This window comes from Stigmatopora nigra, chromosome 5 (genome assembly GCF_051989575.1).
Source record: "Stigmatopora nigra isolate UIUO_SnigA chromosome 5, RoL_Snig_1.1, whole genome shotgun sequence".
Taxonomy (NCBI): domain Eukaryota; kingdom Metazoa; phylum Chordata; class Actinopteri; order Syngnathiformes; family Syngnathidae; genus Stigmatopora; species Stigmatopora nigra.
In genome coordinates this window covers 3,886,741-3,908,142 of record NC_135512.1, presented here as the reverse complement: position 1 = coordinate 3,908,142, position 21,402 = coordinate 3,886,741, and the positions used below count along the sequence as shown (strand labels likewise).

General features: G+C 38.8%; 4 protein-coding genes across 9 annotated transcripts in view; 3 read left to right on the top strand and 1 right to left on the bottom strand.

Annotated features, from left to right (window-relative positions):
• The first annotated feature begins 836 nt into the window (after positions 1–836).
• Positions 837–6,302, top strand: gclm (glutamate-cysteine ligase, modifier subunit). 3 transcript variants are annotated; one of them, XM_077716687.1, is made up of 8 exons: positions 837–1,074; positions 1,155–1,318; positions 1,896–1,958; positions 3,441–3,525; positions 3,650–3,706; positions 3,818–4,017; positions 4,155–4,269; positions 5,176–6,302. In XM_077716687.1, the coding sequence occupies exons 2-8, from the start codon at positions 1,184–1,186 to the stop codon at positions 5,346–5,348; spliced, it is 828 nt and encodes a 275-aa protein (XP_077572813.1). In that variant the 5' UTR covers positions 837–1,074; positions 1,155–1,183; the 3' UTR covers positions 5,349–6,302. The 3 variants fall into 3 exon arrangements, with proteins under 3 accessions (XP_077572813.1, XP_077572811.1, XP_077572812.1); XM_077716685.1 differs by having other exon boundaries at positions 839–1,090; XM_077716686.1 differs by lacking the exon at positions 837–1,074 and having other exon boundaries at positions 1,097–1,318.
• A 4,617-nt stretch (positions 6,303–10,919) lies between these two features.
• On the top strand, positions 10,920–14,291 carry slc10a4 (solute carrier family 10 member 4). The gene is made up of 3 exons (XM_077717883.1): positions 10,920–11,666; positions 12,527–12,737; positions 13,155–14,291. The coding sequence occupies exons 1-3, from the start codon at positions 11,230–11,232 to the stop codon at positions 13,698–13,700; spliced, it is 1,194 nt and encodes a 397-aa protein (XP_077574009.1). The 5' UTR covers positions 10,920–11,229; the 3' UTR covers positions 13,701–14,291.
• A 439-nt stretch (positions 14,292–14,730) lies between these two features.
• Positions 14,731–16,360, top strand: zar1 (zygote arrest 1). Its single transcript, XM_077717882.1, has 4 exons — positions 14,731–15,464; positions 15,834–15,926; positions 15,993–16,067; positions 16,138–16,360. Exons 1-4 carry the CDS (start codon positions 14,796–14,798, stop codon positions 16,279–16,281), a joined length of 981 nt encoding a protein of 326 aa, XP_077574008.1. The 5' UTR covers positions 14,731–14,795; the 3' UTR covers positions 16,282–16,360.
• Positions 16,361–17,180: 820 nt separating this feature from the next.
• The window catches only part of fryl (furry homolog, like), a 60,075-nt gene continuing 55,853 nt past the window's right edge, over positions 17,181–21,402 (bottom strand). For all 4 annotated transcript variants that reach the window (XM_077717952.1, XM_077717954.1, XM_077717953.1 and 1 more), the window contains 3 exons: positions 20,230–20,340; positions 19,231–19,433; positions 17,181–18,493 (listed from right to left, as the gene is read on the bottom strand). In XM_077717952.1, coding sequence (XP_077574078.1) covers positions 18,268–18,493; positions 19,231–19,433; positions 20,230–20,340 — 540 coding nt within the window. In that variant the 3' untranslated portion in view covers positions 17,181–18,267. The remainder of the gene's footprint in view (positions 18,494–19,230; positions 19,434–20,229; positions 20,341–21,402) is intronic.

The window sequence follows — 21,402 nt, the reverse complement described above, 5'->3', positions numbered from 1 at the left end:
ACAATACTCAATTTTTTAGCCTTGTTTTCATAGTGTTTTTTTTTCCCTAGATTTTTTTTAACTTGTTGGACAACAGAGTGTATTTATAGACTGAATAGTTTTTATATGCCACATGGGAGTTTAGTCTTCCCATTTTGGATGTTCATTTTGTGGTGTTTATTCTGAAAAAGTTGAAGAGAAGGAAATAGTTTTGGGACAAGCCTAAAGGAAGAAGAGACAGAAAATAGACATTTTATTACACAAAAGAATGGTGGCTTGAAACTATGGGCATTTAAAATGTTGGTTTGGTTTTTGGGGGCAGAATAACTTGACATGCATGAAAAGAAATGTGATTAGAGAAGCAAAAAAATGATGTACTATAAGGAAAAAAGGTCAAGAAATAATATATTAAGTTTTATTTTATTTTCATTTGATTACAGGGGTCTTCATTGGGGTCCTTGAAACCAAGATTTCAGCAGTGACGTTGAACTCGTGCTCTTGGATGTAAGTACAAATATTTAAAAATGTTTTTAAAAAAATGCCTATTGAAACCTTGCATGAAGAAACACTACTTAAAAGTTGATTCTTTTATCATGCAAACAGTGCAAACCATTTTGTTGGTCTGTACTTTAAATATCTAACCTCAAAACAAAAATGTGACTTATTATTTTCCTATATATCGTTTGAGAACGTTCATTTTTCATACTCAATCAGAACAGGGCATTATTGAAAAAACGTAATTCAAAATAAAATGCTACAAAGTGACATCTGCTGGGCACCCATTGCATTGCGTTCCAACAGATTCGACCAAACAGGAAATAAACTGAACTTTCTATTATTTTGAAGGTTGAACGACGCTAAGACCACACGGAAGTCAACTGCCTGGCCACCCGTCTGTTTTGAATGAACTTACCGTAATGCACGAAGTAGGCGGGCGGGCTATTTTTAGCATACGCAAGAACACGGACGTTGCCTGCCTTGAGCGAGTCGTAACAGTGTTACAGTCTGGCAACCTAAGAAGCAAGTCATTGTGACTACGTTCTATTCATATTGTTGTTCTCGCGGCGCCATATTATTGGCTACATCTCCCGGAAGGTAAAGATCGTCAAAGGTAGGCAGTCAGGCTCCCGTTTCTTGTTACCACGCTTGCTTACGTCGCCGACATTCTTCCCCAGGTCTCTTTCCGTGAAAAAAGATAGCACACATGGATCTTAATAACACGAACGTGGAAGCTAAAAGGACGCTCCTGACCCACGCCAAGAGTCTGAGACTCCACACGGGGAATTTAGTCAACCGAACCCGCTTGAAGAAGAAATGTCCGTGCTCTCCCGGCGAGGAGGTAAACTTGGGCTTCGTACCGTCGATCGTAACGAGGCAAGAATGTCAAAGTATAAAGCTCTTGGAGCAGGTGTGCGAAGTGAATGGAAAATTTGTTTATTTTTAACAACAATAATGATGCATCGTATCACATTCATCTTAAAATCCAACCCAAGCCTGAAATAATGGACTGTAGTGTAAAATACGTTAGGAAAATGATCATAATTTGACTCTTTTTGAAGGACTATTCAGTCAGGTTACACTTTTTCGTAACACCTTTATCCTCATTAGGGTCGCGGGGGTGCTGGAGCTAATCCCAGCTGTCTCCGGGCTAGAGGCAGGGGACACCCTGAATTGTTTATAATTTTGTGTGTCCAATCAGTCTATCATACATGTTTTTGGAATGTGGGAGGAAATCAGAGTACCTGAAGAAAACCCACACAGGCCCAGGGTGAACATGCAAACTTTACACAAGTGGACTGACTTGGACTTGAACCCATGACCCCAGAGATGTGAGCCGGAGACATCTTGAATAGTTTAAAATCAGGTAAATCTGGAAATATATTTATTGAATCTAATGTACATTTTTTTTGTTTCAGCTTCAAGAATGCATTCAAGCTACAGTGAGCAGCTGGTTTTCTACTATAGAAGGCCCAACTGAGGTAATGTGACCGATGGACATTTTTTTTAAAGTGTTCAAAATGACGATGCAAACATCCAAAAACTGTTGTTTAGGTCATTTTCCCGATAGTTTTCTTTAGAATGTGTGAAGGGAAAGAAAGCAGTAATTGGAATTGAAAAACCAGATCGCCTAGCTTAGTCAATGCAGTAAAGTGTTCACACTGTTAGACGGCAGGATTCCAACAGTACAACTGCTGCGATATAGACTTCAAACGATGCCTTTAGGGGGCATCCTGAAAAGGAGCTGTCATGGCCAATGTTCATGCAGTACTGAATTGCAGTGAGGCGCCATTCCAAAAGTCTCGTCTGTCCATTGGGATGAGGGTTAGGGGATTTATTTGAGGGCGACATATAAAATGGATGGATGCATTTCATTGCCACCTTATTATAGTGGAACCCACGTTTAGCAATAAAGGACGAGTAGTGAGGGCTACATTGGTGTCAAATAGCAGTGTGATGAATTTTAAGTGAGTGTACGTGTATGTGTGCATATACAGACATGCACGGAATTGCAGCAAAAAGAATGCTGGAGTCGAGGTTGACCGATATCCTGGGGGTGGGTTGGTGGTTGTTGGTTGCTATTTCCATGACTGGACGTTTGGTCACCGGGCTTTTGGTCGCCAGTCTTTTGGTCGCTGGTTAAATGTACTTAGATATTAAACAGTACTTAGATATTAAGCAGTACTTCGATGTTAAACAGTACTTAGATGTTAAACAGTACTTAGATGTTAAACAGTACTTAGATGTTAAATAGTACTTAGATGTTAAACAGTACTTAGATGTTAAACAGTACTTAGATGTTAAACAGTACTTGGATATTAAACAGTACTTGGATATTAAACAGTACTTGGATATTAAACAGTACTTGGATATTAAACAGTACTTGGATATTAAACAGTACTTGGATATTAAACAGTACTTGGATATTAAACAGTACTTGGATATTAAACAGTACTTAGATATTAAACAGTACTTAGATATTAAACAGTACTTAGATATTGAACAATACTTAGATGTTAGACAGTACTTAGATGTTAGACAGTACTTAGATATTAAACAGTACTTGGATATTAAACCGTAATTGGATATTAAACAGTACTTGGATATTAAACAGTACTTGGATATTAAACAGTACTTGGATATTAAACATTACTTCGATATTAAACAGTACTTTGATATTAAACAGTACTGATATTAAACAGTACTTTGATATTAAACAGTACTTTGATATTAAACAGTACTTTGATATTAAACAGTACTTAGATATTAAATAATACTTTGATATTAAACTCTCTCATGAACACCGGCGACCAAAAGACCGGCGACCAAACGTCCGAGCACCGCTTATTCCATTTCCAATAAATTGAATGTATATCGCCACCAATGCCAAACATCGATTTCATGTATATTCATGTATATAAGGAATGCAAATAAACAATTTGTTTCCATATGATTTATTTTAGGACTTTCCTGACACACTGGACTGTAACATGGGCAAGGCCACAGATGCTGTCGTACCTGAGGAGAGGGAGGAGCTTAAGGTCTCAGGTGCGTCAATCTTCTGATTGGTTGCCCAGGTTCTGTTCTGCTTGAAAAACCCACTCGCCCCGCCCCACAGTCTTAACTGTCACAAAAGATTATGAACTTTAAAATGACGGCTTTGTTTTGACAGCCAAGCTGTTCCTCTTTGAGTCGGGTCAGTCGTCCATTCGAGATGCAGTGGAGATGGGTAAGGAGGACCGGCCTTTTAGGAATTAAACCCAAATGTCTACAATCCTAAAATGACCCACAAGCCTTCTTCATAATAACGGTATTGCTCACACAATTGTATTCTCTCCAGCTTGTCAGACTTTGGCAGTATCGCAACTGGACTCGGTTATCATCGCACCGCGAAGGCTCCTCGGAGACGAACAAACGCTGCTTCCTCTTCAGCCGGCGTGGGAGGAACTGGAAGCGCTCGTCCACAGTAAGAGAATCGCCGCCATCGGCACTTCTGATCTGGATAAGGACCTGTTGGAGCAACTGTACAACTGGGCTCAGGTCTGTGGAAAATGCATTTATAAGCTTATAGTTACATTTTCTGGCTTAGCATCCAGGTTATTTAGTATCCAATATTTTTTTGTTGATATTATATTATAGAAGATGTAAACAGGGGGAACATTTTGTTTTTGATTCAGGTCAAACCCAGCAGCAACCAAGTGAACTTAGCATCTTGCTGCGTCATGCCTCCTGAATTGACTGCCTTCGCTAAGGAGTTTGACATCCAGCTGCTTACGCACAGTGATCCTACAGGTAAATAGCTTCTATCTTTTTTATTTAAACCATACATGATCCACAACTTTGATTCTTACTATGATTAAGAGTGTCTGGTCATAAGGTCCAAGATAGTGTCCCAGTCACATGTTGGAAACAAGTGACCACTTATTGAGAAAGCTGACTAGCATCTTCATTCAATACATTGCATGAACTTAATCCAACAAAGACATGTCTGTTCTTTTTAATAGTCAAAAAAGTTCATCATATTGTCCGTATTCTGCAATTTGCAAAGATAAAGAAACACTCATCGGTGCCCGGACGTTTGGTTGCCGGTGAAATGGTGACAGAGAGTTTACTATTGAAACCAGCTCTCAAAATTATGCTAATGAGAGAGAGTTTAATATCTAAGTACTGTTTAATATCTAAGTACTTTTAAATATATCTAAGTACTGTTAAATATATCTAAGTACTGTTAAATATATCTAAGTACTGTTAAATATATCTAAGTACTGTTAAATATATCTAAGTACTGTTTAATATCAAAGTACGGTTTAATATCAAAGTACGGTTTAATATCTAAGTACGGTTTAATATCTAAGGAGTTTAATATCTAAGTACTGTTTACTATCTATGAACATTTTAATATCTAAGTACATTTTAATATCTAAGTACAGTTTAATATGTAATTACTGTCTAAACACTTTAATATCTAAGTACATTTGACCGGCGACCAAAAGACCGGCGACCAAACGTCCGGTCACGAAAAAATCACATTTAACATTCTCGTGACATTTTCATGCTGATCTGGACAACGACAATACATTTTACTCACTGCTACTACTGTTAGTGGATCCAGTTCACTCCATCTGGGTTAAATAAAGGTTTCTTGCATTCTGTATTCAAATTCACTATTATTGCTCTGATGCACTCATTTCCATGCAGAGTTGATATCAGCCGCCACCTTCCAAGAGGCCATGCGGGAAGGAACTCAGAATGCAAGTACAGACCAATGGAAACTGGAGTGGCTCCTACGCTACTCCATTATCGTCAAAAGCCGCGGCATCATTAAGGCCATGGGTTACTTGTTTAGCGCCAGGAAGGCTGAACTCTCCTAGCGCCATGCTAGGAATTCCTCTGCAAAATAATCAATGGAAAGCAGTTCATCGCTAATTTCTAGTCACATATGAGAGCTTTCGCACAAACACTATTAAGACCAATCATTTTTGGGGGATATCAAATTGTGCCGCTATCCAGTTTGTTTGTCAATTTCAGGAAAAACTTTTAACGTGGAACTTCATTGGGTTAATTTTGCCTTTCAGCTGTTGATAAGAGAAACGCCAGCCTTTTTCAGTCATGCAGGTGAGCAGAAAAATATGGTATGATATGCTTTATACCCCTTTTAGAGTGGCCATCAATGCTCAAATGTCATTGCATGATCCATTTTAAACAAAATAAGGCAAATGGGGTAATAGAATCAGATGTTTTTTGAATGTTTTGGCTTGTTTTTCAATGACAATACATGCAGTTATTCTAATGTCACTGGTTTGATTAAGTAGATATCATTGCCTTGTTAGTTGTTGACTTTTTATGTCGAGGTTTCTTCAGACTTCTTCAAATGTCAAGTGCCTTCTTTTCATCATTCATGCTTGCTTGCATCATCAAGCCGTCTTTACGTATATCAATAAGAAGGCATGAGGTGAGACTATTATTTTTTCCTATTCATTTGTATTTTGTGGAAAGAAAAATGGCTTAGAAAATTGTGATTTATTTAGACTATTTGGCATCACTCATTTGTGATCAAATGCACTAAATTAGGTGTTTTTTCCATATTTTTTGAAACACTTGATTTGATAGGGTTACTTAATAGTAATTTGTCATGAGATTTAAAAAAGTATTTTGAGATTAATGTTAGGCTGAGTTAAATATATTAATGACATCTTTGGAAAACATTTTTTTTTAAATTTATGAATCAAACCATCTAAACTAGCAAATTGCTTGATAAAACTGGAAACATTTTCTGTGCTGTCATTTGTCTGTATCAAAATTGGCTTGATTAAAAGAGAATCATATTTGTGCGTTTTTTAAATGTATTTATCCATTAAATACCAGATCAAAAATATACATACATACATACATACATACATACATACATACATACATACATACATACATACATACATACATACATACATACATACATACATACATACATACATACATACATACATACATACATACATACATACATACATACATACATACATACATACATACATACATACATACATACATACATACATACATACATACATACATACATACATACATACATACATACATACATACATACATACATACATACATACATACATTGACAAAAAAAGCCTTACTATACTGTCGTTTTTTGACGAAAAAAAAGCCTTACTATACTATGTCGTTTTTTGACGAAAAAAAAGCCTTACTATACTATGTCGTTTTTTGACGAAAAAAAAGCCTTACTATACTATGCCGTTTTTTGACGAAAAAAAAGCCTTACTATACTATGTCGTTTTTTGACGAAAAAAAAGCCTTACTATACTATGTCGTTTTTTGACAAAAAAAAGCCTTACTATACTATGTCGTTTTTTGACGAAAAAAGCCTTACTATACTATGTCGTTTTTTGACGAAAAAAAAGCCTTACTATACTGTCGTTTTTTGACGAAAAAAAAGCCTTACTATACTATGTCGTTTTTTGACGAAAAAAAAGCCTTACTATACTATGTCGTTTTTTGACGTAAAAAAAGCCTTACTATACTATGTCGTTTTTTGACGAAAAAAAAAGCCTTACTATACTATGTCGTTTTTTGACGAAAAAAAAAGCCTTACTATACTATGTCGTTTTTTGACAAAAAAAGCCTTACTATACTATGTCGTTTTTTGACAAAAAAAGCCTTACTATACTATGTCGTTTTTTGACAAAAAAAGCCTTACTATACTATGTCGTTTTTTGGCGAAAAAAAGCCTTACTATACTATGTCGTTTTTTGGCGAAAAAAAGCCTTACTATACTATGTCGTTTTTTGACGAAAAAAAGCCCTATAATACTATGTCGTTTTTTGACTAAAAAAGCCTTACTATACCATGTCGTTTTTTAAGAAAAATAGCCTTACTATACTATGTCGTTTTTTGACGAAAAAAAGTCTTACTATACTATGTCTTTTTTTGACGAAAAAAAGCCTTACTATACTATGCCGTTTTTCGACTAAAAAAAGCCTTACTATAATATGTCGTTTTTTGACGAAAAAAAGCCTTACTATACTATGTCGTTTTTTGACGGAAAAAAAAGCCTTACTATACTATGTCGTTTTTTGACGAAAAAAAGCCTTACTATACTATGTCGTTTTTTGACTAAAAAAACCTTACTATAATATGTCGTTTTTTGACGAAAAAAAGCCTTACTATACTATGTCGTTTTTTTTAAGAAAAATAGCCTTACTATACTATGTCGTTTTTTGACGAAAAAAAGCCTTACTATACTATGTCGTTTTTTGACAAAAAAAAGCCTTATTATACTATGTCGTTTTTTGACGAAAAAAAGCCTTACTATACTATGTCGTTTTTTGACTAAAAAAGCCTTACTATACTATGTCGTTTTTTGACGAAAAAAAGCCTTACTATACTATGTCGTTTTTTGACGAAAAAAAGCCTTACTATATTATGTCGTTTTTTGACTAAAAAAGCCTTACTATACTATGTCGTTTTTTAAGAAAAATAGCCTTACTATACTATGTCATTTTTGACGAAAAAAAACCTTACTATACTATGTCGTTTTTTGACAAAAAAAAAGCCTTACTATACTATGTCGTTTTTTGACAAAAAAGCCTTACTATATTATGTCGTTTTTTGACGAAAAAAAGCCTTACTATAGTATGTCGTTTTTTGACAAAAAAGCCTTACTATACTATGTTGTTTTTTGACGAAAAAAAGCCTTACTATACTATGTCGTTTTTTGACAAAAAAAGCCTTACTATACTATGTCGTTTTTTAAGAAAAATAGCCTTACTATACTATGTCGTTTTTTGACGAAAAAAAGCCTTACTATACTATGTCGTTTTTTGACAAAAAAAAGCCTTATTATACTATGTCGTTTTTTGACGAAAAAAAACCTTACTATACTATGTCGTTTTTTGACAAAAAAAAGCCTTACTATACTATGTCGTTTTTTGACAAAAAAGCCTTACTATATTATGTCGTTTTTTGACGAAAAAAAGCCTTACTTTACTATGTCGTTTTTTGACTAAAAAAGCCTTACTATACTATGTCGTTTTTTTAAGGAAAAAAGCCTTACTATAGTATGTCGTTTTTTGACAAAAAAAGCCTTACTATACTATGTTGTTTTTTGACGAAAAAAAAGCCTTACTATACTATGTCGTTTTTTGACTAAAAAAGCCTTACTATACTATGTCGTTTTTTAAGAAAAATAGCCTTACTATACTATGTCGTTTTTTGACTAAAAAAGCCTTACTATACTATGTCGTTTTTTGACAAAAATAGCCTTACTATACTATGTCGTTTTTTGACGAAAAAAAGCCTTACTATACTATGTCGTTTTTTGACAAAAAAAGCCTTACTATACTATGTCGTTTTTTGACAAAAAAAGCCTTACTATACTATGTTGTTTTTTTAAAGAAAAAAAGCCTTAGTATACTATGTCGTTTTTTAAAGAAAAAAAGCCTTACTATACTATGTCGTTTTTTGACGAAAAAAAGCCTTACTATACTATGTCGTTTTTTGACGAAAAAAAAGCCTTACTATACTATATCGTTTTTTGACGAAAAAAAAAAGCCTTACTATACTATGTCGTTTTTTAAGAAAAAAAAAGCCTTACTATACTATGTCGTTTTTTTAAGAAAAAAGCCTTACAATAATTTTTTTGACAAAATGCTTCATCCACCACTGAATACTTTATTCAGTTAGACACTTAGGCACTTTAACTTATTCTTTTAACTGAATAATATTGGGAGTATCTTTGCCTGCACTGGGATTTGAACCCAGGACCACAGAGGTGGAAGACTGATGACTTAGCCACTGGGCCATCACCCTGTGGGAGTAGGTAGTAGTACTTGTACTTTTACCTCTTTCATTTACCTAAATAATAAAGGAAAAATCTTTGCAGGCACTGGGACTTGAACCCAAGACCACAGAGGTGGAAGACTGATGACTTAGCCACTGGGCCACCACCCTCTGAGAGCAGTTAGTAGTACTTATACTTTTACCTCTTTCATTTACTTGAACAATAGTATGAAAATCTTTGCAGGCACTGGGACTTGAACCCAAGACCAAAGAGGTGGAAGACTGATGACTTATCCACTGGGCCACTACCCTGTGAGAGCTGATAGTAGTACTAAGAAAAAAGCCTTACTATACTATGTCGTTTTTTAAGAAAAAAAGCCTTACTATACTATGTCATTTTTTTTAATAAAAAAAGCCTTACTGTACTATGTCGTTTTTTTGCGAAAAAAAGCCTTACTATAGTATGTCGTTTTTTAATGAAAAAAAGCCTTACTATAGTATGTCGTTTTTTATGAAAAAAAGCCTTACTATACTATGTCGTTTTTTAAGAAAAAAAAAGCCTTGCTATCCTATGTCGTTTTTTTAAAGAAAAAAAGCCTTACTATACTATGTCGTTTTTTAAAGAAAAAAAGCCTTGCTATACTATGTCGTTTTTTAAGAAAAAAAGCCTTACTATCCTATGTCGTTTTTTAAGAAAAAAAGCCTTACTATCCTGTCATTTTTTTAAAGAAAAAAAGCCTTACTATACTATGTCGTTTTTTAAGAAAAAAAGCCTTACTATCCTGTCGTTTTTTAAAGAAAAAAAGCCTTACTATACTATGTCGTTTTTTAAAGAAAAAAAGCCTTACTATAGTATATCGTTTTTTAAGAAAAAAGCCTTACTATCCTATGTCGTTTTTTAAAGAAAAAAAGCCTTACTATACTATGTCGTTTTTTTAAAAAAAAGCCTTACTATAGTATATCGTTTTTTAAGAAAAAAAGCCTTACTATACTATGTCGTTTTTTAAGAAAAAAGCCTTACTTAGTCGTTTTTAAAGAAAAAAGCCTTACTATACTATGTCGTTTTTTAAGAAAAAAAGCCTTACTATACTATGTCGTTTTTTAAGAAAAAAAGCCTTACTATCCTATGTCGTTTTTAAAGAAAAAAAAGCCTTACTATACTATGTCGTTTTTTTAAAGAAAAAAAGCCTTACTATATTATGTCGTTTTTTGACTAAAAAAAGCCTTACTATACTATGTCGTTTTTTGACTAAAAAAAGCCTTACTATACTATGTCGTTTTTTGACAAAAAAAGCCTTACTATACTATGTTGTTTTTTTAAAGAAAAAAAGCCTTAGTATACTATGTCGTTTTTTAAAGAAAAAAAGTCTTACTATACTATGTCGTTTTTTTAAGAAAAAAAGCCTTACTATCCTATGACGTTTTTTAAAGAAAAAAAGCCTTACTATACTATGTCGTTTTTTACACACATACATACATACACATACATGCACATACATACATGCACATACATACACACACATACACACATGCACATACATACACACACATACACACATGCACATACATACACACACATACACACACACATACACATACATACATACATGTTGGCACTTTACATTCCCGGACCACACAAAATGATGCGGCGGGTCATATTTGGCCTCCGGGCCACCACTTTGACACACATGCTCTAACCTGACGGAAGAGGATGGGATCTAAATTGCGCATCTGAGCCAGTCAGCTCGCCGTGGACTTGTTGATAGCGCAGAGCAGAGACGGTGACGCGCGCACAGCTGCGCGCACGCGGCGCTATAAAAGGGGCGTCCGGGATGCAGCGGTCCACTCTTTTCCTCTCCGGATAGACATATTGCTTGACCCCCGCCATGGCGCCGTAACGAGTCCGTGCGTCGAGACGAGAGTGTCGCGGGGAGGGAGGCGGCCATGCAGGCGGACGAGAGCATGGCGGAATTGGCCCCAGCTCCGAGTCCAGGTCTGACTGTGGCTCTTACTCTGGGTCTTACCTCAGCTCCGGACCCGACGGACCCCGGCGACGTCCTCGGGCTAGTGCCCGCCTTCTGGGACTCCCCGCTGAGCCACGGCGTCAACGTCTTTGTGGGACTGGTGCTGTGTTTCACCATGCTGGGTTTGGGCTGTACGGTGGACGTGGGGCAGTTGGGTCAGCAGCTCCGGCGCCCCGTCGGGGTGCTTTTGGCTGTTCTGTGCCAGTTTGTTATCATGCCCCTGGTGGCCTTCTTGCTGGCCTTGGCCTTCTCGCTGGACGACGTGGCTGCCGTGGCCGTGCTTCTGTGCGGCTGCTGTCCCGGGGGGAACTTGTCCAACATCATGTCGCTGCTGGTGCACGGGGAGATGAACCTCAGGTATTTGCTGACTTTGCTTTTAGGCACCTTTAAAATGAAAAAAAAAATCCAAAGTTAAACAACATTTCTAAAAACGAATTCAAGCAAATTCAAGTCGATTGGTCATCTGTCAAAAAGGTGATTCCAAAAACTAGGAAATATTCACACAATAAATAAACATGACAATCTACGACTGCCAATGGCTGGGATTGGCTCCAGCACCCCTGCAACTGTTGTGAGAATAAACAGAATAGAAGAAAAAATGAATGAAAATAAACTATTAAAATAGTATCAGATCAAGTCACTTTTACAAACATTTCAAACTAATTATCTAATGGTATAGCTATAGTTCAGTCAATAAATCATTGGCTGCTTGTAACTCAAGATTACAATTGAGAAAAAATATTATTTTCTAAAAGATCTTAAGATATTAAACGAAAAGAGCATGTTGGCTCTTAGAAAAATAAAAATGAATGGCACGACATTAATGCAACCATCAGCAGACGACTGGAAAGAAGCCAGTAAAGATGTCCGAGCTCCAGTAATGGAATTACTGCGCATGCAGCAAACCAGGAGATGACGTCGGTGGCACGGAACACCACCCAAAAAAAAAGAAGGAATGACGCTAGGGTTGTCAAATGTACAACGGAAACGAAGAAACCCATAGAAAACCCACACAAACTCCAAACAGCAAGGCCCGGGGCAGGGATGGCGGACATGCTAACCCGTAAAAAAAGCATAATAAAATCCAAAGCCAACTTTTCTCAGTCCACCATGTTATTTAAATTTTTGGTCCAACTTAACATAACGCAACAAATCGAACGTAAAGAGCCGACTGGTGGCGAAAATCTAAAATAAAAGTTTGTCTCGGCCTTTCACAGCATCATCATGACCATTTCGTCCACCCTGCTGGCTCTGGTCCTCATGCCGCTGTGCCTGTGGATCTACAGCCGAGCTTGGATCAACACGCCGGTGGTCAGCCTGCTACCCTTTGGCGCCATCATCCTCACACTATGCAGCACGCTCATCCCTATCGGGCTGGGCGTCGTGCTACGCTACCGCTACACGCGCCTGGCCGACAAGGTCTTAAAGGTAAGGTTCGTTTCTCTGACTAACCTGGCTTTGGAATATGGAATGTATTTCTCTTGTATTCTTATTCTGTATTCTTAGCTTTAGCACAGGGGTGGGCAAACTTTTGGGCCCGGGGGCCATATTGACTTTAAAAAAAATTGACAGATGGGCGGGGTCAGGACAAGATACGATACATATAAAAAAGTGCATCTGTTAACAGTACATATGAAACATAAACAGAAAAGAAGGACTAAAGTATTAACATACTCATCACTCATCATTAAAGTAAAAAGTATAAAGTACAAAGTAAAGAGGAATGTATTAAGAAATATTAAAATGCCATTTAAAAAAAAAGATATAGGGGCTGTAAATATTTCTCTACTTGAAGATTATTTTGATGTTGGAGATCTAACCCTCACACTAGCATCTTCTCCTCAGGCTTCCTTGTGGTCCCTGCTGGTGACCCTGCTGCTTCTCTTCATCTTAACGGCGGCCACGCTGGGCCCCGAGTTGCTATCGGCCATCCCGCCGTCCGTGTACGCCGTAGCCCTACTCATGCCCATGTGCGGCTACGCGGCGGGCTACGGGCTGGCCACGCTCTTCGAGCTGCCGCCCAACTGCCGGCGCGCCGTCTCGCTGGAGACGGGCTGCCAGAACGTACAGCTGTGCACCGCTATCCTCAAGCTAGCCTTCCCGCCGCAGCTAATGGGCGCCATGTACATGTTCCCGCTGCTCTACGCGCTCTTCCAGGCGGCCGAGGCCGGCGTCTTCATTCTGGCGTACCGCGCCTACCGCCGCCGGGTGCTGGGCAAGGAGGAGCCGCCCGACCGGCGGGGCGGCGAGGACACGGACATTACGTACCGCCGCTTTCAGGATGGCGACGACGATGATGACGATTTTGTCGGCTCGTACGGTGCCGTGACCGTCAGCGACCCCAACACTATTATGTTGGAGCCCTGCCCCCCGGACCCCACGCCTGTTTGACAAAAGTTTAAGCCGTGACGGGCTGATGCATGGAAGGCTTTAATTATCTCGCAATTTCCATTTGGAAAAGTCAATAGAAAACTGAAAATGTGAGCAGCGGTACTTTCGGATTATTCTCATTATTTGATGCCACATCACGTAAAAGGGCGCCATCTGGTGGGAGGGTAAGACAATTACTCATGATTTTTTTTGTTTTGTAGAAAGTAAATTTCACTCCCATTTTTTTTATTTTATGTTTCTGGGCGTGACAGATAAAAAAAAGTGGTTTATTCCTGTTGTAAAAATCTGTCACATTTTCAGTTTTCAGTTGCCATTTCAAAGTGGACAAAAAAATGGTCACCCTCGTAAAATAACTGCACGAGTCATTTTTTTTAAACATAACCTATTCTAATAGTTGGAATGGTGCTTCCCCCAAAAAATGGCTCAGGCAATTCTTTTAGGAAGGCGTGGAAAAAAAATGAGGATTCTCATTGTTTATCAATTTAAAAAAAAGCGTTATGCGTGAAAACACATCAGTCTGTGAATGTAACAATCAACTATTTTGTGTGTGTGAACAAATGTATTATATGTGTAAATGAAAAAAAACTATAGTGAAAATTAATTCGTACAGAATCTTTTTGGGGGGGTGGGGGCTGAGAAATGCATTTAAGTCCGTTTGATATTGTTATCCACGTTTTAAAGAAAAATCCCCCCATTATATAGATATTCATACTTGGACCACCCATTTAACTAATTGGCTTCAATTGACCACACCAAACATCCAAACAATATGACCCAGAATATTATGTCCACATGTGGACGCCATATCTTAAAAACACATTTAAAAAAAAATGTTTAAACATACTAGCTTGCTCCATAAATGTTTTTAAAAATAAATAAAAACATGTCACTTACCATTCAAAAAACAGTCTGCTGAATCCAAATGTCTTGCAAAGACACGCCCCCTTCTTTGGGCAGGAACACAGGTGCGTCCAATCAGCTCTAATTGACAACTAGGCGTGTCATTTAAATGATATCACTTTAGTGGGCCATGCTAGTTGAGCAATACAAGATCTAAAAAAACAGAGTGAGAGAGAGGAAAGAATTAAAAACAAAATGGCAACATACGGCGACGAACCAGTCGATCGCTATTTCTATTCCGCTACCAACCGTAGCCCGTACGCGGGCAGATACCGGCCGTGGAAGTCAAAAAGTAGTTACCTGTCCCACTATGGCGATGCTTCAGAGGCCTTCAACAACCAGCAACGGGCCCAGCTCAAGTCCATCCTTTCCCAGATCAACCCCAAGTTGACGCCGAGGCTCCGTAAGGCCAACACCAAAGATGTGGCCGTGCAGGTGAACCCCAAGCAGGACGCCTCGGCGCAGTGCTCCCTCGGGCCGCGAACCCTCGTCGCCATGAAGCGGGACTTTCGACGTAAGAAGACCTCCGAGAGTTCTGCCGTCTCCACCCCGAGTGGAAGCCCCAAGGGGGGCGTCCGGTATCCGCGAACCCTGGCGCTCTACTCGCCCGTCGCCTACCGGAACATCACCTGCTTTGTGGCGGAGGAGCAGGAAGAGGAGCGAGGGGAGGTCCAAGTTCAGGCCGCGGAGGCGGAGGCCCTGGTGGGGGAGGCGGCCGTGGACGACGACCAAGGCGACGAAGACCACAACGGCCCGGAAGAGGCCCCGGTTGAGCCGATCGAATTGGAAGAACCACCGAAGAACGTGGACAAGGAGGCCGCCATAGAGAAGGCGTCCAAGGGCCAAGCAAGAGTGCGGTTCCAGGCAAGCATCCATGTGCCCGTTTTGCCCCGGAAATTCGTCGTTGCGTTGTCATAAGTCTGCAACAAACTTACAAATCGGATCAAACTGCTTGAAAAACGATGCCGGTACTTATTTGGGATGGGTTCCAGCACCCTCCGCGATCCGCGTGGGGATACGGCGTGCGAAAAATGACCGGATGTTTTGGAAAACGGGTCCTCATCAGACACACCGGTGCTCAAACACGTCGAAATTACTGCCTGTCTGAAAATCGACTTTTTTTTCCAAGAATGTTTTTCTTTATTACCGATCTAAAACTTTTTAGATATTGACCAGTCAATTGGATTTTTTAAAAACATATTTCATGTCATAATGCACTTAATTTCGTTTCAGTTTCTGGAGCAAAAGTATGGCTATTACCACTGCCGTGAATGCAACCTGAGATGGGAGAGTGCTTACGTGTGGTGCGTTCAGGGTACCAACAAGGTAAAGACGAGACTAACAATTGTATATATTTTTTCTTCTCAAAACTGATCAACTCTTCTCCCTCAGGTTTACTTCAAGCAATACTGCAGAAAATGCCAAAAGCAGTTCAACCCATACCGCGTGGAGGACATCACCTGTCACGTAAGCCCACTCACAGGTTTAAAATTTGCAAAGTGGTGACCCCTGGCTAAGATGCGCTTCCATTTTTCAGACTTGCAACAAAGCCCGTTGTTGTTGCACCTTGCCCCAACGCCACGTGGACCCCAAGCGTCCACACAGGCAGGATTTGTGCGGCCGCTGCAAAGGCAAGCGACTGTCCTGCGACAGCACCTTCAGCTTCAAGTACATCATTTGATGGCCTCCAGCATTAGTGTACTTTGATTCATGTTTTGTTGTTGCCATGAAATGGTCACCAATAAAAGGTCTATCTTGCACATCAGGTTTTTTTTTTCTTTTGCATTTACTATAAAGTTAAGCACGGAGGTGTTTTTAGGGCTGTGATTGGATGGAATTTGCCAATTTTAGGGCCAAACTTGTAAAGAGTCAACACATTTGGCAATTTATGTACACATCAAAATGATGGAAGCTAAACCATTTCAATGCTATGGCAATACATATTTCCTTTAAAAAAACGGTTGACAAATTGATCAATTTAATTTTCTAAAAAGATTATATTCATAGTTCTCTTTCAATTCCTGAATGACAAAAATAATTTAATTTTTAAAGAAAAATGGGGTTAAATATTCTGATTCCTGTAGCCCACAGGTGTCAAAGTGGCGGCCCGGGGGCCAAATCACGCCTACCACATCATTTTTTGACATCACTTTCCCGGGCCGCACAAAATGATGCGGCGGGCCAGATTTGGCCCCAGAGCCACCACTTTGACACCTGTTTCGTAGTATAAAACCATATCAAACATACCTAAACGGCGGGAAAAAAATTCAATCCATTCAAAATGGACTGAATTTTTGTTGCAGACCTCAAAATTATTTTTGGAGTGTAGAATCTAAAAAACAAAAACACATTTATGGGTTTTACATTATTTCTCATACTTGATCAATGTTAATAAGGTTTGTTGTTTCATGAAGAGACAGCAGTTAATGATTTTAAACCTACCTAAAAAGCAACAAAACTTCAATCCATTCAAACTGGACTGCATTTTTTTGCTGTTTTGGTAGATTTGATTCAATCCATTAAAAACTTTGACGTCTGTTGCCATCCGTGCGTTAAAAGGATGCAACCAATTTCAAGAAGTCTCCAACATATGATTCGACTTTTATTCCGTCCAGAGAGAAGGCTGGTATGTGACAAAAAAAACAACAACAACAACAAAAAATGCACCTCTAAAATAAAAGCTCTCCCAGGTCAAAAAAGAAAGAATCATTAAATAAATGAACAGCATTCAGAATGTACCAGACAAGCAGCCACTGTCGCTCATCTTTGGATTCCGAGACGGAAGACGTCCTTCCTCTTCCGTGACATCATCGCTCCAAAAAAAAAAAAGGCAGCTCGTCCCGGCAAGGGACAAAAAAACCAAAAAAAAAGTAGGTTAAGTTTGGGAATGACTCATCATATGAGCTCACCGTCCTCTGCAGTGCATTAAAGTACAAGGAAGGAGGGCCAAAATACTTTCTAAAATATATACAGAGTAAAATAAGTTATGAGCTGTGCACGTGTGGATATCTATGCGTCACACGGCATCTAAAGGCAGCTGCGTATTTGGTGAAAAGGGCGATAAACACCTAGAAGGGGGGCGGAAATATATATATTTATATATATATAATCAGATCTCTTTATAAGTTTCTTTTTTTTTTTTTTTTACACTGACTGACTTCCCTGAGGATTTCCCACAGGCGCTCGCCGCGCGTTAAATAGCCCAACATTTACAACCCGGGAAGTTTATCTCTGAATCATAAAAAATACATTTCTCCCTCAAAAAAATACTCTGCTTTGCTTCTTTCTCTCACGCATGCACTTTTTTAGTTGTTATCATCGATTGGCGTGCAGGGAAGGGCAAAAAAATGCCAAAAAATAAACAAAAATAGCACAAATAAAACCCCAAAAATGGATCATCCCACTGTTTTGCCAACGTGTGTGACTTATTGCAAACGGAATCTTGCATGAATGTATATATATATATATATGTTTTTTTATGTATATACATATAGTGATATATGTATATACATAGTGTGGGAAGATTTTTGAGGTAAAGTCACCCCCAAAAGTCCCAAAAATGGTATTCCGGCATGATAATCCAAGTATTTTTCCTGTGCGTCCTTTTTTTGTTTTTTTTTTGTAGCCCTTTTGTATGCCGGCCGGCCACGGCGGCGTTTGGTGGCGCTCACGGGGCGGCGTCCCCGCCGGGAGCCTGCGCCCGACTTAAGGCCTCTCGGATCTGTAGGTTGAGCTCCATGAGGCGTCCGCTAGCCTGCGAGAGGTCGCGTTTGGGACCCACCACGGCTAAGCAGCCCGTTTGGCCAAGCGTCTGGTGGCGGAAGTAGATGTGCAGCAGCGTCTGTACGGCGTCGTCGCCGTCGCTGCCGAAGATGTCGTTGGGCCACAGTGACCTGGTGACACATGGAGATGGACATTATTCATTTTTTTTTGGATATTTTTTCTGCCACTGAAGACATCCAATCCATTTTTTACACTGTATTTTCCGCACTATAAGGCGCATGGATCATGTGAGCCGGACCATTTTAGATATAATATTTAGATTTTTAAATATTTTTTATGAATGTATTAAAGAACTGGATTAAAAGCCCTGGATATTTAGTTTCTATAGATCTAAAACATTATTTGTTTTATATTTATAATAGATTTTATTTGTTTTTTTGAACTTTTTCAATGTATTTTTTATTTTTACAAAATGATTTTTGAACTAAAAACACAAAAAATGGATTGAACAATTTCAATTATTGATTTCAAAAGGGGGCAAATCAGGATATGTAATATACATCGATATCACAGGTGTCGAAGTGGCGGCCCGGGGGCTAAATCTGGCCCGCCGCATCATTTTGTGTGGCCCGGGAAAGTCAATCATGAGTGCTGACTTTCTGTTTTCGGATCAAATTAAAATGAAGAGTATAGATGTACATTAAATTTCCAGATTTTCCCTTTTTTAAATCAATAATTGTCATTTTTAATCAATTTTCTTGTTTTTAGTTCAAAAATCATGTAGTATAATCTAAAAATATATATATAAAAAAGCTAAAATAAACATTGTTTTAGATCTATAAAAAATGGAATTTCCTCTCCCCCCAAAAAATATGGCTATACCCCTTGAAGCAAATTCCAACATTACCTGAAGACTTTAACTTGTGCGAGCGCCGAGTAGAAGTCCCGCCCTCTCAAGGTCTCCACCAACGATTGGATGGCCGTCTCGGCGTCGGCATGGGCGGCGTCCAGCACGGGCAGGGCGGGCGTGTCTTCCCGCTCGTGGTTGGCCCGCTCGGCCGCTTTCAGGCAGCTTTCCAGAGCTCCCAGCTCATCGGACATGTTGGTCACCTAGACGACGGGCGAGATGGACGACGGATAGGCGGGAACAGCGTGAGTGCGGCAGGGGGGGTATTGGGGGGGTCCAATAAACATCTTGATTGAATTTGAACGCTAACGGCAGCTGACCAGGCCCACCAGATATCATTCAATTTCATTCAGTGGTGTAATCCACTTAAAGGTGCATTAAGATGCAGTCCGGATAGCCGAGCTCAAGTGGGCGGGATACGTCCATTAGCCAGGCTATCGTTTATTTATTTATTTTTTTAAACTGTCAAAAGTTGTAAAAGGCGCAAAAAAATACTGACTAAAACACAGGTGTCAAAGTGGTGGCCCGGGGGCCAAATCTGGCCCACCGCATCATTTTGTGCGGCCCGGGAAAGTAAATCATGAGTGCCGACGTTCTATTTATAAATTTCCTGATTTTTCTCCTTTTAAATCAATCATTGTTATTTTACGATCTATTTTTTTGTGTTTTTAGTTCAAAAATAATTTCTTAAAAATCTAAAAATACATTAAAAAAACTCATGATTTACTTTCCGGGTCTAGACAAAATGATATGGCGGGCCAGACTTTTAACCGAGATCGCTCAATTCGTCCCATTGTGATTGATTAAAAAAAAATGTGAAAAGAAGTTTGACATTGTTTTGTGCCAAAAAAAAAAATGGGGATATGTGATTTTTTTTTCTGATCTTTGTTTAAATTCCTTCAGTATTAATAACACTTCCATGTCTTTCATTCATTCATTTTTCATACTAGATACCCAATCAAGACATCCATATTTTCAAGCGTGTTTTTTGTGGCCTACCTCGGCTTCCCTCTTGATGGTGTCCACTCTGCTGATGAGTTTGCAGTACGCCTGAAAGAGCAGCAGCAGCTGAAAGTGCAGCTTGTACAGGCGGCGACACAACTCCAGCTCCTGAGCACACACACGGTCGGAGAAAAAACAAACAAACAAACAAACAAAACAAAAAGCGTAGGTGAGATGGAAAGAAAAAGGGAACCAGGAGACGGCGGGATGGAGTGAAAGGGTTAATTGACCAAGCCAGGAGCGGAGCTGTCCGAATGTCGGCCGCTAACTGACTGTCTATCGCTAGCTCAATTAGTCGATTAGGAAAGGATCCGTCTATAATGTCCATAATTATACAGTGGGGGGCTCAGTTTTACAAGTTTTTGGGTGTTTTTCCCATTCAAATGTAGAAGTACCGTATTTTTGCAACTATAAAGCGCACATAAAAGTATTAAATATGCTCCAAAATAGACAGGGCGCCTTATAATGCAGTGCGCCTTATATATGGACCAATACTTAAATTGTTATCACGATAAAATCAAATAAATCAGTGGATAGGGTACACCGACTACTATTCTCCGGTAGAAAAAGAACTGCGCAGTGCATGCTGGGATATATAGTTCTTTTGTCAATACTCCCAATGCATTGTAGCCTGGACATCAACATCAAAAATAGCTTTACGAAGTATAGAAGACAGGGTTGGAATAGTAGTGCTAGCTACTAGCTAGCTACTACTTGCTTGGCTGTGTCTATAAAAACGGTGTGTCCTTTGTGTGTGTAAAATACAGAAATAGCACTCGTTATTGACACTGCGGCTAAAAATACGATGCGCCATATAGTCGTGAAAATACGGTACATTGAAGGTTAAGTTAACTACTGGATATTGTAGCTTGTATAAAACACCATTGCTTTTATACAACAGGTACAACTATAGTCATAAACCAAAATTGTTGAAACTTAGTTAAACATAGAAAAAAAGCCCAAAAAATTTTAAATCAAGAGGGGAAAAACAAATTCTAATATAACCTGGTCATAAATTTTGAAAAAATAATACACAAAAGAAACTAACTAAAGGCCAGAAACCTGATATATTTTCATGCAGCAAAAAAAAGACAAAAATTATCCAAATCATGCAAGAAACATGAACCAATATTTAACCATTACATGCATGAATTATATATTTTTTTACCC